Source organism: Augochlora pura, chromosome 7 (assembly GCF_028453695.1).
Source record: "Augochlora pura isolate Apur16 chromosome 7, APUR_v2.2.1, whole genome shotgun sequence".
In the NCBI taxonomy this organism is placed as follows: Eukaryota; Metazoa; Arthropoda; class Insecta; order Hymenoptera; family Halictidae; genus Augochlora; species Augochlora pura.
In genome coordinates, this window is record NC_135778.1 from 39111799 (window position 1) to 39127036 (window position 15238).

The 15238-nt window shown below is 37.9% G+C and overlaps 1 protein-coding gene across 6 annotated transcripts in view; it reads right to left on the reverse strand.

Annotated features, from left to right (window-relative positions):
- The window catches only part of LOC144473294 (unconventional myosin-XVIIIa), a 47504-nt gene that overhangs the window by 21712 nt on the left and 10554 nt on the right, over window positions 1-15238 (reverse strand). For 4 of the 6 annotated variants that reach the window (XM_078187053.1, XM_078187049.1, XM_078187052.1 and 1 more), the window contains exons 3-16: window positions 12277-12981; window positions 11631-12098; window positions 11094-11228; window positions 10011-10199; window positions 9349-9525; window positions 8623-8823; window positions 8368-8520; window positions 7660-8240; window positions 7368-7550; window positions 6897-7159; window positions 6653-6815; window positions 6382-6556; window positions 6113-6271; window positions 5774-5989 (exon numbers count right to left, since the gene is read on the reverse strand). In XM_078187053.1, coding sequence (XP_078043179.1) covers window positions 5774-5989; window positions 6113-6271; window positions 6382-6556; window positions 6653-6815; window positions 6897-7159; window positions 7368-7550; window positions 7660-8240; window positions 8368-8520; window positions 8623-8823; window positions 9349-9525; window positions 10011-10199; window positions 11094-11228; window positions 11631-12098; window positions 12277-12981 — 3768 coding nt within the window. Of the gene's footprint in view, window positions 1-5773; window positions 6009-6112; window positions 6272-6381; window positions 6557-6652; window positions 6816-6896; window positions 7160-7367; window positions 7551-7659; window positions 8241-8367; window positions 8538-8622; window positions 8824-9348; window positions 9526-10010; window positions 10200-11093; window positions 11229-11630; window positions 12099-12276; window positions 12982-15238 lie in introns of those variants that run through there. The other 2 variants (XM_078187054.1, XM_078187057.1) reach the window with 2 other exon arrangements.

The following is a 15238-nucleotide window of genomic DNA, read 5'->3' on the forward strand; positions in this document are numbered from 1 at the left end:
AATTGTTATTTCAATATACTGTTACATTATGTTAATATTCTTTTAAGGTTATGTCAATATACTGTTATGTTATGTTAATATACTGTTAAGGTTATGTCAATATACTGTTATGTTACGTAAATATAATTACGTAAATATATAATCAACCTTTTAGATATTTTAACCCGATATTAGGTTATGTCAGGTTATTTGAATAACCTGAATTAATTATGTAAATTTATAATTAACTTTTTAGATACTTCAGCTCAATTTCTGGCTACAAGAAAATTATTATTTCATATTTTACCACTCAACATTTATTATAAGATAATAAAACACGTTCCATAAATAAGGTTATTAATTTCCGTGAATAATTCGTTTCACATTGAAATCGATACTTTCTAATGCTATCTTGGAATCGAACCACACGCGTGCTATTTATATCGTTGATATAATAGGATTCATTTTACTCGCGCGTAGAAACGTACGATAAGAACAAATGCCCATAAACTTTCTTTCCGCTAATTTCCACTTGCTTTTGTATCGTTTCGACCGATGGGAATTTTAATGGGGGGTACAGCGGTTAATGAATAACCATCTCGGTCAAACAGTTGCTCGCAGCAAAGCGTCGAGTCGATTCTATGCTATTACAATAATATGTCCAAGAAAGTGGTCCCTCGAGTAATAAAATCAAATTGCACCACCGACAACCGTGAAATGTGTTCTTTTTACCTATTATCAGAGTTCCTATCTTGTGCGAATGAATACTTTAAGTATCGTACGTGGATGTTATGCTCGTTTTCTGAATTCGATGCGCGCTGATTCTGTGATTAACCTCAAAATGGTACGAAACACAAATTTTTGATTCCAAGTAAAAATCGTGGAAAGGGCGCCCTAAAATAAATAATTGTAAAAATTAAATAAACGGCATTCTATCTTCAAGGAAATTGCTTAGCAATGACATTTAACCCTTTGCGCAATTATTTTTATACATATAGCAAAAGCTTCGAACAAAAATGGCGTCGAACACAAAGTGTTAACAAGTCGCAGAACAAGATGTTCAAACGTTTTAGTACCACAAGCTCTTTTCCCAAAGTGCCAGGCGGTACGACATCTCCAATTAATTATTCAACGCTCTAAATTTGCAAGCCGACAATTCGAGAGAATTATACTGTACTATAAATCACGCGAAATTAATGCATCTTCCAACTCAGGTTTCTCGAAGACGGAGCCTCAAATAAGAAAATATTATTCTTTTTATTCGACCTATTTTTGAACGTAGAATCATCCCTTTTAGGTTATGTCACCTTATAAAGTTCCATAAACTAATAAGTGACAGTGAGTGTTACAGTTCTATGCCAACAGGTGGTCACAGCAGTGTTACCTAATAATCTGCAATTATCATGCGCAGAAACTGTTAGGGTAGCAGAAACGATCGATAATTTTCTCGACGGGCTTCCGGTTAGGCGAGGAGCGTTCAGGTGACACGATCGCCGCGGAATCGTTTCGCTTGCCGAGTCTTCCGGCAAGAGAGGACGCACGCGTCCGCGGGCATCGGCGACTTCGCAAAGATGGCAACTGCAACGTGAAATTGGAAGCCGCGCAAGGAACGTATTGGAAAGCTGTTCCCCGAGAATGCCCGCTGGCCTACTGACGAACGAGAGAAAGGAACCGATGCCGGAGGAAAGACGGCGCGAGATAGCATCACAGAAAATAGCTGTGACCGCGTTATGAAATCGCGAGAGTTTTTAGGTTGACAAGAAGTCCGAGGGCGTTTATTATTCTATTCACCTGTTTTAATGTTACGGTTTCGCGCGGGACCTTCGAGGCTGGTATGCGCGATCTTTTAGAGATAAGCGAATGGCACTGCAGGTGAAAATTCACGCGTTCTTTAACCCTTGCGCCACTACTCCTTTCAGAACCAACTTCGTTAACAATTTTTTCGTCATTAATTATTAATTTAAAGATTTTTATTTCTTGACTGGCTTTATTTATTTCAATTCCCAGATTTTAGTGACAGGAAATTCAATTTTCGTTTCGATTTAATAGAAACGATTGCCAGTCATATTTATTAGATTTTCATAAATCTAATTTTTAAAATAGACGATATTCTTTGTCGAGAAGTATTTACTACGAAATTGTCTACTAAAATATCGCAGCAACCGGCAATGCTTCTTTAAATAGTTTAATAAACATTTTACGAAAAATACCTACGAGACCAAAGATACAGTTTCGAATTAACAAAATCGAACACGCGCGAACAAAAGGCACGCGCCGATTAGCGGTCAAGCTTCCGTTCCGAAAACCTTTTATGGATTATTATTTTAATTGATATTCCGAACTGTGTGCGCTCCGAATGAAATATAGAGAAATGACTATAACGATTATATGTCGCTTTATTGTACCGCGTCCTCGCGAGAATATTTTAACTTGATGGGTTATTTCGATGAGAAAACAATAAGTTATAATATACTAATGCAATTATAGAGGAATTGATGCGATTGTTTTACTACATATTTTAGTAAATAAATTTTATCGTCTTTATTTTCGCTGTCTCCGTAGCGGAACCCTCGAGTTTGAGAAACAATTTTAAATGGCTCCGTAGTAGAGCCCTCGAGTTTAAGGAAAAATTTTAAATGGCTCCGCTCCGGAACCCTCGAGAATTTAAAGGGAGAAAGTACGTTCTACATTATTATTTTATATTTAATGTGATGCGTCGAATGCATTGCAAATTACGCGTTTCGCAAAAAATCGTCAAACGCAATCCTAGTTTCTATAGGGGCAGATTACGTCGTATCGACAAAGCGCACAGTTGGATAGTTATTCGAGGTGTAGAAGTTGCGTGACTCACCCTGTATAACAGAACACAAGTATCTACTTTATTACCGGTTCTACTACTGTCGGCGTGCAACGAGGCTTTTCATTGCGCTGCCCGTATGGAAGACGCGCGACGGGAGGTACGGGCTAAACATATGTTATTCTTTCTCTCGACTGATTTCCGCATCAACAATTACAACCCGACGCAACGATTTGTAACACAATTATGCAGGCATCCTGTCATATGTATTACGTACTACATTAAATTCATTTTGTGAAAATAAGAGAGAGAGAGAGAGAGAGAGAGAGAGAGAGAGAGCAGTCTTCAATTTTGAAAACTAATCGCCAACATATCGATGTACATTAATGCATATAAACAATAACGCTAAAATAAAAGCAATTTTTATTTCTAATTTCTCATACATCAAAACTTTTTTAACATATTCGCCAAATTTTTCCAATTAAAATAATATCAAACGCGGCCTGCTTCAGACAATATTTGTCCAATTAAATCATGATTAATTTTATTTAATATAATCAGAAATATCTGTCCAAGCTATATCATATTTATTCTCATTCTAATAAAGAACCATCAGCAATATATTAAAAAAATATCCAGTTTCAAAATGTCAGAAATAAAAAGGTTATGTTATTGCATTATGAGTTGCCAACTCAGTGAGTTCTAGTCAAAGGAGCCGCGTCGCGTGCTGCATCATATGCTTGACCAACTCTGTCGAACCTTAGCAAAGGCGTAGGAATAACGCAAATAGACGTAGGTGCAGCACAGTTACAATTTCAACGAGCCCGTAACACGTTCTACTAAGGAGAATTTACTGTAATCGGTTTTCGGTGAAATATCTTTCGTTCGATATATATACAAAGTTAACCATGCTTGAAAATAAACTAAAGGCACGGTAATGGTGTACCGTAAGTAACTACGGTAACTGGCTTCCACTGCCACTAACTTATCTAACTTTACTGCCGCGGCACAGCGATCACACAGCTGCGTTACGTCGACCTATCATCCGTTTAGCCCGGAGTGGTTCAGCGCGAACGTACAGGACGTGCCTCGCTCGTCTTCCGAGCTTTCTAATTAGAGGATAGTGCCGGATTTATGCGGGTTAAAAACCGTCGGCATTGGCTTCCTGCTCCCGGAACAAATACGAATTTGATTTCCGCCGAGACATTCTTAGATAAAATTAATTTCTTTCGGAAATAAAATCAATAATGAAAACAGAAAAAATTAATACTCATCAATATCAAATCGAAAATAAAAAAATAAGTCGCACAATAAAATAAAAAAATAAAGAAAATAATAAAGGATATTATGAGGTTATTAAAATTACGAGTTTTATATCAACAAAAAAAAAATCGTTAATAGAATTAAGTGACGTGCAAAGTGTATTTCCTGAAAAGAAATAACTTTAATTTATTATTTTGATTGATTTTCAAAATGTTTCACTAAATAATGCGATTTTGGTTCTATTATTAAGATTTAATAGCGAAACGAATGTTTTACGGTCGAGGGTTTTACGAAAGGAAGCGAACGTCAAGAAATCGTGATGGGGTGAACACAACCTAAAATAGAAGAAAGAAACATGTGCTGCGCGCGATGAAACACTTTCGCGACGAAAAAGCTTTGGAAAGAACACTGAAATTCTGTGAACACAGAGAGACTGCGAAGAGTGCAATGATTTCTATCTAGGCCACGAGAAAGTCACGGGCTGCGTGTCGCTCTTATTGCGAGAAATACTTGCCAGCTTGTACTTTCACGGTCAAACGGTTGCACGCGAGCTCGCGCACTCTTCCTCCGACGTCGCGATACTAATTGAAAATTTAATGATAGATTCATTACGAATCGTCGTACCGCGCCACGCTTCAACGGCGACATTTTAGATCCGCGGCGAATATACATATAATACGTGTACACGCGTATATACATTACTATCATTACTGTTATTACTAAAATCAAAATTTATTACTAAATTACTATGTTATTAGTTCAAAGGAATAAATATAACGTATAGCAAAATTTGTCCAAGGTTATATCTTTTGACATTTCAAAGTGATTGAAATTTTTTCACATCGAACAATGTATGTATACTATTACTGTATTATAGGCGAAGTCAGGATGACTAATAACGTCATTAGCTTCACGCGATCTTTACCACGATAAAATACTGAAATAAGGATGACATGATCCCCTAAGGGTTCAAGAAACTTTCTTAAATCTTGGCGAGTAACTATAATCACGTTTACTGTAGTTCACCAATTTGCAATCTCTATATTCTCGCGATCATTTTGCGTTTAATCATTACAACAATACAGTAAATATCATTGTAAAAAGAATCAGGTACATATAATTTTCCGGAATCGCAGTACCATGCGAGAAGAACCGATTCTCACTTTCGATTTATATAACGAGTCATATCTCCCTTGTGAATTGCATTAATCACTGTGGCATAAACCTGTGTAAAAGTAAATAATTTGAAAACCAATTCGATGGAGTGTAGTATCCTCACCGGTTTACGATATACCACCTGCTATTACCGGCATTGTGTCTGAAATACTTCCTAGAGAAAGTTGTTTGACATTCTTTAGCTTACTTACCAGCTGCCTGTGCATTCGAAATCATATGTGCTCGGTTCACAACAGGATATGTATTCAATTTTCGAGACTGTTGTTTAGACGAGTGCATAGTTGATGCGGCATACTAACTATCTAATCAATTGTTCAGAGATCTAAGCGAGCATACCTAATCTCTTTCGCATTTGTGTTAATAATTATATAACTATATAGAAAATATATGATTTCATGTTGTTTCCGTAGTATGAACCAAATAGAAATTTTATTTGATAAAATCAAGGATTTGCTTGTTTTAGTCGATGCCAATGTGTTTTAAATGATAGAAGAAAGTACGAAATGTACTTAAAAAGTGAAACAAATTTATAGTAAATAAACTTTTTATTCGACTTACTTGGCTTTGTCCGACTCGGTAAGAAGCTGGATCAATATCAACAGTCAATAACATGTTTTCAACGGTCCGACGTTCGTCGCCTACAGGACTGCCTGGTCGAGAGTTCGTTTCGCTCGACAATAATCTGAATCGCCTTCTAAATTCACCTAATGCCATATGTTTGGGAAATCCAACCTTATGCAACCGAACGGCATTTATTATTTGACTTCCTCGCAACTACATAAAAAGTAACATACTTTAAACAAATTATATTAAAGTATTATACATAACTTGATAGTTTGTAAAGTGCAAGTATTAGTAGAAGAAGTATTGATTTTTATACATAATTTAAATGCTTACCTGGGAACGTAAAAGGGGCACATTAATGATACTGTCTTCGCTTTGATTAGATTTCGCAGATAATAAGCTTTTACTGTCCGTACAACCGGAAGTGTGTTGCGGCAGTATACAATGGATAAATTTGACTCGCGTTCTCCTCAGTGTCTCGACCAGGCCATCCTACAAATTACATTTCACTTGCGTTAATATAAAATATTTAATATAATATAAAACATATGATAACGGTAACAGAGAATATAATACAGAGAATACAAAATCTTCGTACTTACAACAGTAAATTTAACTTGTAGACAAACATTTTTTCTTTTCACAGCCGTAAACGTTCGTCTAATACTCGAAGCTCTTCTCAAAGACTGCGAACCCTCTAAGCCGGGCATCGAACTACATAAAGTTCCAGATACTCCAGCACCTCGCGCGTTTACAAACAGCATGTTTACATCTTCTCTGATATCAAAACAAAAGATAACATTACGAATCGAGAACCAACAATGCGACATTGTCAAGGTTATGTCGAGGTTTCTGTAAGAAACGTGAAAATACCTTGTGCTTTCTTGAAGAATTGTAATGGCACTTTTAGTAACCGGATTTTCTCGAGTAGCCTTCAGCCAACCAGTGGCTGTGTACAGTACGGGATTAGTCCCCAATAAATGTTGTAAAATAAATTGATTACTACCGGGTGCTTTCCTTAATAAAATCTGGTGATCTGTTAAAGAAAAGTTAAACAATTTAATGAAAATTTTAGCACTTGTTACAAGATGGCATTGCAGACAACGTAGATACATACCACGATCACCATAATGAGAGAACAGTCGATCTAAAAAAGTTTCGTCGCTTCCACCGGGACACACTGCTTCTTCGTCTAGTAACCACAAAAGGCCCTTACGTTCCATCTGTCTACCTCCGCTAAGATCATTTTGGCTAGTTCGCAACATTGTTGCGCTTTGGGAACTTCCACGATCCAATAATGAAATTAAACCTTGCGGAGATCCAATTCCATTTTCATCGTAGTCGTCTTCGTAATCTACATCAATTCCTTCTTGGATGTACCTAAATTTATAAATTTTCGTGAACTAAATTCTATTATGTATGTTAGAACTGTATAATTATTAGTTAAAGCTCAAAACACTCTGAAGGTTAAAAATTGTATCTTTTCAGACAGGCTCCTCAACGTAAGGTTTAGATTTTTAAAATTGCCCGAGGCTCTCCTAGATTTACAATTAGATACAATGTAGAATTACTTGATGAAATTTGGCACCTGTCTCTCGGAGCTATCAATGCTGTATGATGAAACAGTAACTGCAAACGTTCTTGCAAATAATTATGGCATAGATCTTCGAAACAAGCTCCAGTTTGTCTCCCGCAGGTAGCAGGATTTTGAAAGCCCGGCGAATCGCACAGCAATAGAGATGCAACCGTGTGCACGGACGATGATATGGATCTGTGAATTAATAAAAAAATTATGAAAATGATTTTATATTCTTCGATTAGTTAACTAGCCCGACTCGTGCGGTTATAGGAGAGGACATGTTCTAAACACATGATCGTACTTATTAATATGAGCTGCGATGCAGTGAAACACTTCGGAATAAAGCCCGATGAGAAGTCCTTCGAGAGCGTCGAGTCCGGTTATGTCCTTGCTTTGCTCTGTCGGACTTGGTGTTCGCAATGTTGGCCTCGGTGTGTTGGGTGTACCACCGCCTCCGTTCCACGAGAACACTACTCTACTCAATTCCTCGACTGAGGTGCCCAACAATGTGGCTGCTTTCTCCGCGCATTCTACTCTCGCAAACTGCCAACGACTTTGAGAACTAGTACCGACTTTGACGGCACCCGCGCAACTCAGGTGATATATACCAGTGAGTACTAGCCAAATCGCTTTTTCATCGGTTTCTGATATACCAAGAGTCCTAAAGGCGGCCACGATCCGATTAAACTCCACCATGGCGCGTTGCTTGTCTTCGTGCTTCTGCAGCGGCGTGATGAACGAATTATTTTCCGCGACTAAATTTGTAAGATGCAATTCCCTTCTCAAGACACCCTCAGCGCCTGCCAGCAAGCGGTATATTGCGTGAAAGGTTGGATCTCCATTTGCTCGTTTACCTATCCTCGACTTCTCTAATAGTAGCACCTTGTGAACACAAAGAAAACCAATTTAGGTCAACAAATTCGTGCATTTCGAAAAATATAGACTATAGAGAATTCTAGGAACTACTTCATATGATTGAAAATTAAAAAAGATAAATATATTATATTACCTGTAAAGAAGCGGACGCAATCTGCCCCGACTGATCAAAATCTAAACTAAATAGTTGCGTGAATCGTGTCGCATTTGAGTTCATGTATGTCTTGCAATTCCCAAATGCTTCTAGGACAGTGAAAACCGCGTTGAGTTTCTCAACAGTCAGGATCTTTAAAAATATAGTAACTGTTGAACATTGTTTGTAATATAAAATCATTGTAAGCGTAAACGCTCGTAAGATATACGTAAAAATGTTAAGACATTTATTTACTTTGTTAACTGTACCAGCAGCCAGCACAAGATAATGAAGAGCATGCTTAAAGTTCGTAGTTTTGCCTGATCCGCTACGGCCAAGGAAGACTAAGGAATGATCTCTTCGTGTTGCTAACATTCCTCTGTAAGCTGCTTGCGCCATCGCGTAAACATGAGGAGGCACATCTTCGCTCTTACATCCTCTGAACATAAGCGCCACCTTAGAAGAAAATCATTGATAATTATTATTAAAATAATATATTTGGAAAATCGTGCGAAATATGCAAGAATCGCGTGTTTAAATAAATGTACAATTCCACAAAGATTTTTTTATGCTACTTTATATAGATTATATCGTTATGTAATTCAAAAATGTTTAATGTTCTGTTTAATAAATTATGAACATAAATTATAAGCTCAGTCCAACCTCACTGCGTCATGTTATACATTTCAATCGACTGAAGTTCGTTTAAAATGCATCGTATGATCTACAATCGACGATATCATAAATGCTTCGTGATATATTCGATGACAATGCTTAGCATAAGAATTCATGAAATGCGACGACGTTGATCGTATAATTTATATAAGTACATATTGTCCGTCCACGGGAAGATTGCGCAGACGTCAACAATAGGATGGGACGAGACCCTACTCTTAGGTATGATCCGTATATAGCAGATACGATTTGTCTGTGTCATCGTCTCGTATACGGACAATACCATGATAAATAAAAGCCAATTACCTTCTCCGAGTAAATTGCTAATGGTGCCACTGGATTAATGATGATCATACTATCACCCGCGTAAGTATGTATTAAATTACTAGCGTAACGTTGCCTCAGTGTGTGAAGAACAGAGGACTCGTTAAGAAACCGCAGTCGGGAGAGCTCTTCAGCTTTGTCGAACTGCGGCGGATTTGCCTGAAATAGACGAAATAGATTATTAATTTTATTTCGGTGTAATTTTGAAAATATAGAAAAATAAATAGTGGTGCGAATATATCTTTCTATCGGTATTTCATTACTCTTAATTATGAATTTAAATTCTCCTACATTGTTCCTCAGCTTGGAATCGAAAATGGACAATTTTGGAAGATCAGACGCGAGTCTCGCGGCTCGCTTTTATAATTGCAGACATCTCTGTCCTTTTTTAATGCGAATTAACAAATATAGTATATAAATATATGGTACATAAGTAACATACCACGGCATTTGAGGAAGTGAAAGCGACTATAGTTTTTAACAAGAAAATATCGAGAGAAAAAGAGAGAGATAAATGGCGTGAAAATAAAGGCAGCCAGCAAACATGAAAGACAACGGAACCGTCATATCAGTTCTAAACCGCTAACGACAGTTTCAGTGAACGACACCGACAAAGCGTCGCTACCGCCCGCGTTTATTAATACCTTCTCCACATCCTCTTCGTCGACAAGAAGTTCCTCGCCGGAAGTAGCCAACCGAATCCTCAACTTTCCCGTATCCGGATCCGCCGAGCCGTACCTCGTGGCGAGAGTGAAACCGCCTCGGTGCAACAACCAAATTTTTTCGTAGTTCAGCCATGCCTGTTCCTGCGCCAAATGCTCTTCGGACCGTGCCTGTTTGTCGAATAGCAAGCGAACGAATAAATACAACACGTAACATTTAACGAGAGAGCTAACGCTTGTCGAACGGCGGTATTTAACAGTATACTGTCTACTACTGCTATAACATATTCCCAACATAACCGTTCCTCGCTACGTGCATCCGTAATGAATCCGTAAGGACACATAACGGCCGAGGTTCGTGATCGCAATTTAAAAGAAAGGTTCGACACTTGTGCCGGTACAATATCGGTAAAATACAATTTTCAAACAGTTGAACGTCTGCCATGTCGGGGGAACTCTATCGCACGAATTAATTATTATTACTTTGATTAATACGTTAACGGTCGGTGTTGTGGTACACGGTATACTGCGGAATATCTTCTGTACTTTGATCGTCTATGAACTGCAAGCTTCTAAAACGTAATGTTATACTACTGTCAATATGTACGATTGAGGTTACGTCGTTAATTCGAAAATATGAACGCAGTAATGCGACTTAGCAAATATAGTATGTATATATACGTGTATTAATATAGAATAATATATAAATATATAGTACGTAAATAGCAAATATACCATGGCATTTAAGCAAGTGGAAACGACTATATTTTTTAGCAATAAAATATTTTTTCTCAAATTTTGCGTATTGCAATATAAATTGATATAATTGACCAATTTTGATACGGGGCATTTTCTTGTCGGCCTGTCGGAAGTATTTAAAAAATTGTTACAGCATTTACGTTAACTACGTAACAATATATATGTTATTTTTATTACTTCTAATGCAAGATTCTATTATAAAAAAATATACAATACAGAGAAGGTGGGGGTTGTACGAGGACTAAAATAAACGAAGCAATTTAAACCACGTTAAATTGGTTTAAAAAATATGATAAAAATATTCACCATGCTATCTTGAAGTCGTAGGCTACCGGATCGTTGAAGCGTACCGCTACGAATATTCGCAGCAGCAAGCTCAACCTGCTGCCCTTCGTTGTCACCTCGTCTCGATAATTCTGACAGTTCTGCGACCGGCTGCACCTGTGCACATAGAATTATACAATAGCACTTGTCCAAGATGTCAATAGCATTTATTAGTAAAAACTAGAATTTAATTTATTTAGAATTAAAAGAACACGAATCAATTATATTCTGAAACTACACAAGCGACGAATTTTCATCATTTGGCTGTTGATTATTTATGGACGAATATGTGTTAACAAGAATCCATCATATTTTCAGAAAACTCTCTTTAAATAAAAGAGAACATACAAATGTATCATGGCAACATAATAAAGTATCTTAATTTGATTTTCTATCCAAAGAAAAGATCATTTTAATGCCGAAGTCGATTATAATTATAGAATTAAAAATCGCGTCGCTTGTTAATGAAAACCCAAGCGGACCCTGAATACAAAGGATAATTTGATTCGCCGGGCTCACCTTTACCACAACGCTGTTCGCAGACCGCTTGATGAGATCGATAATTTCTTCGCGTGATTTATCATCAACGTTGATTCCATTGACCTCGATTAATCTGTCACCGGGTAATAAGCCGGTGTCGTTGTTGTGTTGTACCAGCGAACCGGGTTCGGCAAAAATCACCGATCTCATCTGCGTTCCACCCCCGGCGGCCCGTTCAACGACAACAGCACGGCGCAACGAAAATCCGAAATCGTTTCGCGGCGGTGGTTGCCGATAGATGGTTAGGCCTCGGGGTTCGGGCAATTCCAACGGCACGATTTCGGGTAGCTGCAGCTCGACGCCGTGTTCCTCAAAGGATACCGTCGACCGCCATCTTACGAAACCTTGGGATTCGCCGATCGGCGATAGACTGAAGGGCGGCGTGGCGAAACTCGAGTTCGTCGTGTCCGTCAAGGAATCCGCCGACGGACTAGCACTGGTTACCACCTGCGATAGAATAGAGAAACCATAGTTTAGTTTTAATTTCGAACGTGCAATATTTATTTTTGCAATTAAATATTTTTAACGATGAAGGAGTCGACTTGGCAAGAGTAAATAAAATCACCCCTGATAAATAATTATTAATTGTAATACGTATAATTGTATAACATAATACATCGCTAACCTGTAAAAGCTTCGTGTCGCCCTGGTGATGTTGGGGATGATGATAATGATGGTGATTGTACTGCTGTTGTTGTTCCTGTTGCTGCTGCTGCTGTTGCTGATTATACTGAACAGACCGTTGGGGTGAAATTTGCCACGAGTTCGTACAATTTAACGTTTCCTCCTCGCTGCAAATATCTTCTTTATTTAAACCAGTCCCTAAACCGTGCAAATGCGTGGGTACGTTCTGATAGGCGATCACTTCGTTCTGTAACGTGTTCCTCGCTAACACGTTGTTCGGTTCCTGATAATTGGTCTCGTCGCCATTCGACAACGAGTTCTCCTCCGCGTGGGCATTCGACGCGTTGCCGGCGCCCAAACGCGACCCCTTCAGGATACCGCGTTTCGGCGGTTTCGGCGGCAACGGCGGCAGATTTTTCACCAGCTGGCCGATCGCGTTCACGGACGTCGCCGACGACAGCGTGGTGATCGTCAACGACGTCAACGACGTTTCCGACGAGTCACTCTGTATCAAACCGTCCGGCGTCCTGTTCGCCGAATTGTTATTGACACGCGCACCTTGCCCAGAGTTCGACGTGTTCTGAGAATTTTCTAACAGATCCCGGTCCAAGTACGCGAAAAACGACGCACTATAGTCCGCGGTGATACCACTCGGCAACTTCTCCTTCTCCTTCCGTCGTCCCGGTATTTTCAATGACCTTCGTACCTGCAAGCAGAAAAAGCATTCGTTGTTACGAATTATTTAGCGGTGTTTTGAGAGATGGGAGATGACTGATGTTTCGTGTTTGGTGAATTGATTTTTGAAATACAAACTCGAAGAAATCCCCAAAATTCTAAAAATCTATCAATTATTTTTATTAAATTTAACATATCAATTATTCGCATTTACTCGCAGTACGCGAATTTACGATTAGCAAATATTCGCTTGCAAATGATTTGTAAAATGAGAGCAAATGTTGAACTAAGCTCCAAACCAGGATATAAACAGAATGCATATTTCTCATTTATTATTATTAAAAATACTTTTTATTATTCATATGATACTCGTCGAATAAAAACCCTTTTTTTATTAATACGAAATTCGTTCAATAAAAATACTTCTTTTATTCATACCATACTCGTCGAATAAAAATACTTAATTATCGCATTTCTCATTTGTTATTTATCATTGTTCGACAATTTTCTCTGACGCTTTTTTGTTTGACATTTTTACTGTTATCCGCCTGTAATATGCTGTTTGTGCAGCACATTTGATTAAATAATAAATTCATCACAGTTTACTTTGCTCGATCATGTAAGCTTCGCAGCTTGCATTTATCTTAACGATGTTATCAATATTATCGTATTATCGGCAATATAATAGATATTTATCTGTAACCGCACCTACGACTTGTTTCGCTAATCTCGCTGGTCTTACTAATCTCGCTAGCCTCGAGAGGCGTTGAGGATGACAAATGATAATTGACTGTGATAAAAACATTTATCCGGTGATTAGCACATCGCTTGCACAAGTCCTGATTAATACATGGAAACGTTTAATCCGTAGGGTACTATGATGAAATAAACGGTTCGATTCTACGACAATAATAATAATAATAATAATAATAATAAAAATTACTAATATAATTATAACTGTAATAATAATAATAAATGTAAAAATAACTAAATAAATGTATCGTACACAGTGTGGTATAACAATACGGATTATATTGCGTAAATATATAATATTGTTAATTACAAGAGAAGTTGGTTGAATAGGTTAACATATCGTCCGAATAGAAAATCCGAGATATATTCAACAACGTCATGTTTACTGTTGTACAATAATGTATATTCAATAAAAATGTAAATATAGTGGCATTTCGCTTCTTGATTAATTTTTCAAAGATGGCTCCTAATATTCGCCGCCCAATTCGTGCTTCTTATGGGGCAGAGATATAGGTGAACACGATGATCATCGATAAATACAGGAGGCCAATGACCGAGTCACAGCAGCGTGAAACAGTGCGGATGGCTTCCTGCCACCACGTGGTCTCCGCATCCCTAGTCCTCGCAGAAACACTCCCTATAGATCTGCTTGCCAAGAAGCTGAGAGATATACAGTATATCCACCTGAGGTCATTTCAAGCAACTTCCTCCTTTGCAAAAATTTTCTACGAGGCATCGCTAACGAGTTATTAACAAAAAAATACATTGGCCAATGAGAAGTCAGACTTAACAGGATATTAACCCTTTGCACTCGAGTGTCGCCTCTGAGGAGCCAATGGAAATTGTTGTACCATTTTCAAAATAATTTTTAATTAAATTGTACTAAATTATATAAAATGGAAGCGCAGCTGGTTAAAATAGCTGTTTTAGATCTAGACTTAAAACGGCCTCGAGTGCAAAGGGTTAATACAAATCTCCAGTCTGACTCGTTCAAATGCGGCAAAGAGATAATTGTCGCAATTCTGTCTATTTCACAGATTAACAATGAAAAGCCATTACAATTGGAAAGTCTGAAAGGAAAATATACCGACAAGAATCGACCTACTTGTACCGTAAAAATGCCGTCGGCCCGAGGAAGCCCATCAAGCGATTAAAAGCAGAGCTAACGTTACAGGTTCTGCTACAATCATAGCGAAGTAGTACAAGTAATGCGGTGGAGTAAGTACGGAGAAATACTTCCTGAAATAAACGCGACAATTCTATTGTGCATCGGTTGCAGTAATGCATTTTTCCTCGATTTAGCTGTTCTGCGGTTTCTAATTCGAATGTTAATGTCTTCGATTCCAAGATATATTCGACCGTACTGAGCCGATTCTCATAGGTCTTATAACCGTAAATTACGCCAACTATTAACCCTTTCGCTACGGAGCGAATGCTACGAAGTAGAAGTCGTTTCTGTTCTCTAAATTTTTAAATAATATCTATTATATTTGGTAATATCACTTTACTTTCTAAAATAAAAAAGTTCATAATCA